Here is a 528-nt window from a genome sequence, read left to right as displayed (position 1 = left end):
TATATATATATATATATATACATACATATATATATATATATATTTATATATATAAATAAAATACATTAATTAATTTATTTATTTAATTTAATTAATTTTAATTACAATAAATTACCTCTTATACTGTCCATCACTATTATTATTTTTTTTTTTATTTTTTTTATTTATTTCTGTATCTGTCTCTTCTTCTGTCTCTTCTTCTGTCTCTTCTTCTTCATCGCCATCACCAAATGTATCTTCGCCAAATAAAGTATGCAGCAGCAGCTGCTGAGCTACACGCACGTCCTCCTGCAGCAGCAGCAGCAGCAGCAGCAGCAGCAGCAACAGCAGTAGCAGTGGCAGAACAGCAGCAGCAGCGGTAGGCGAGGTAGTTATGGCAGCAGCAGCAGCAGCAGCAGCAGCAGCAAGGTCAACGCGAGCCAACAGCAACAGAAGAAGCAACAGCAGCAACAGCAGCATCAACAGCAGCAGCAGCAGCAGCATCAACAGCATCAACAGCAGCAGCAGCAGCATCAACAGCAACAGCAA

The 528-nt window shown here is 39.0% G+C and overlaps 1 protein-coding gene across 1 annotated transcript in view; it reads left to right on the top strand.

Annotated features, from left to right (window-relative positions):
* Positions 1-373: 373 nt before the first annotated feature.
* The window catches only part of EMH_0054450 (uncharacterized protein), a gene marked incomplete at both ends in the record, with an annotated part of 3,107 nt that continues 2,952 nt past the window's right edge, over positions 374-528 (top strand). Inside the window, one exon of the mRNA XM_013497122.1 lies at positions 374-528. Within this exon, the coding sequence (XP_013352576.1) occupies positions 374-528 (155 nt within the window).

This window comes from Eimeria mitis, genomic scaffold (assembly GCF_000499745.2).
Source record: "Eimeria mitis Houghton genomic scaffold, Emh_scaff2480, whole genome shotgun sequence".
In the NCBI taxonomy this organism is placed as follows: Eukaryota; Apicomplexa; class Conoidasida; order Eucoccidiorida; family Eimeriidae; genus Eimeria; species Eimeria mitis.
The sequence above is the reverse complement of the archived record's forward strand: the minus strand, read 5'-3'. Positions and strand labels throughout refer to the sequence as shown.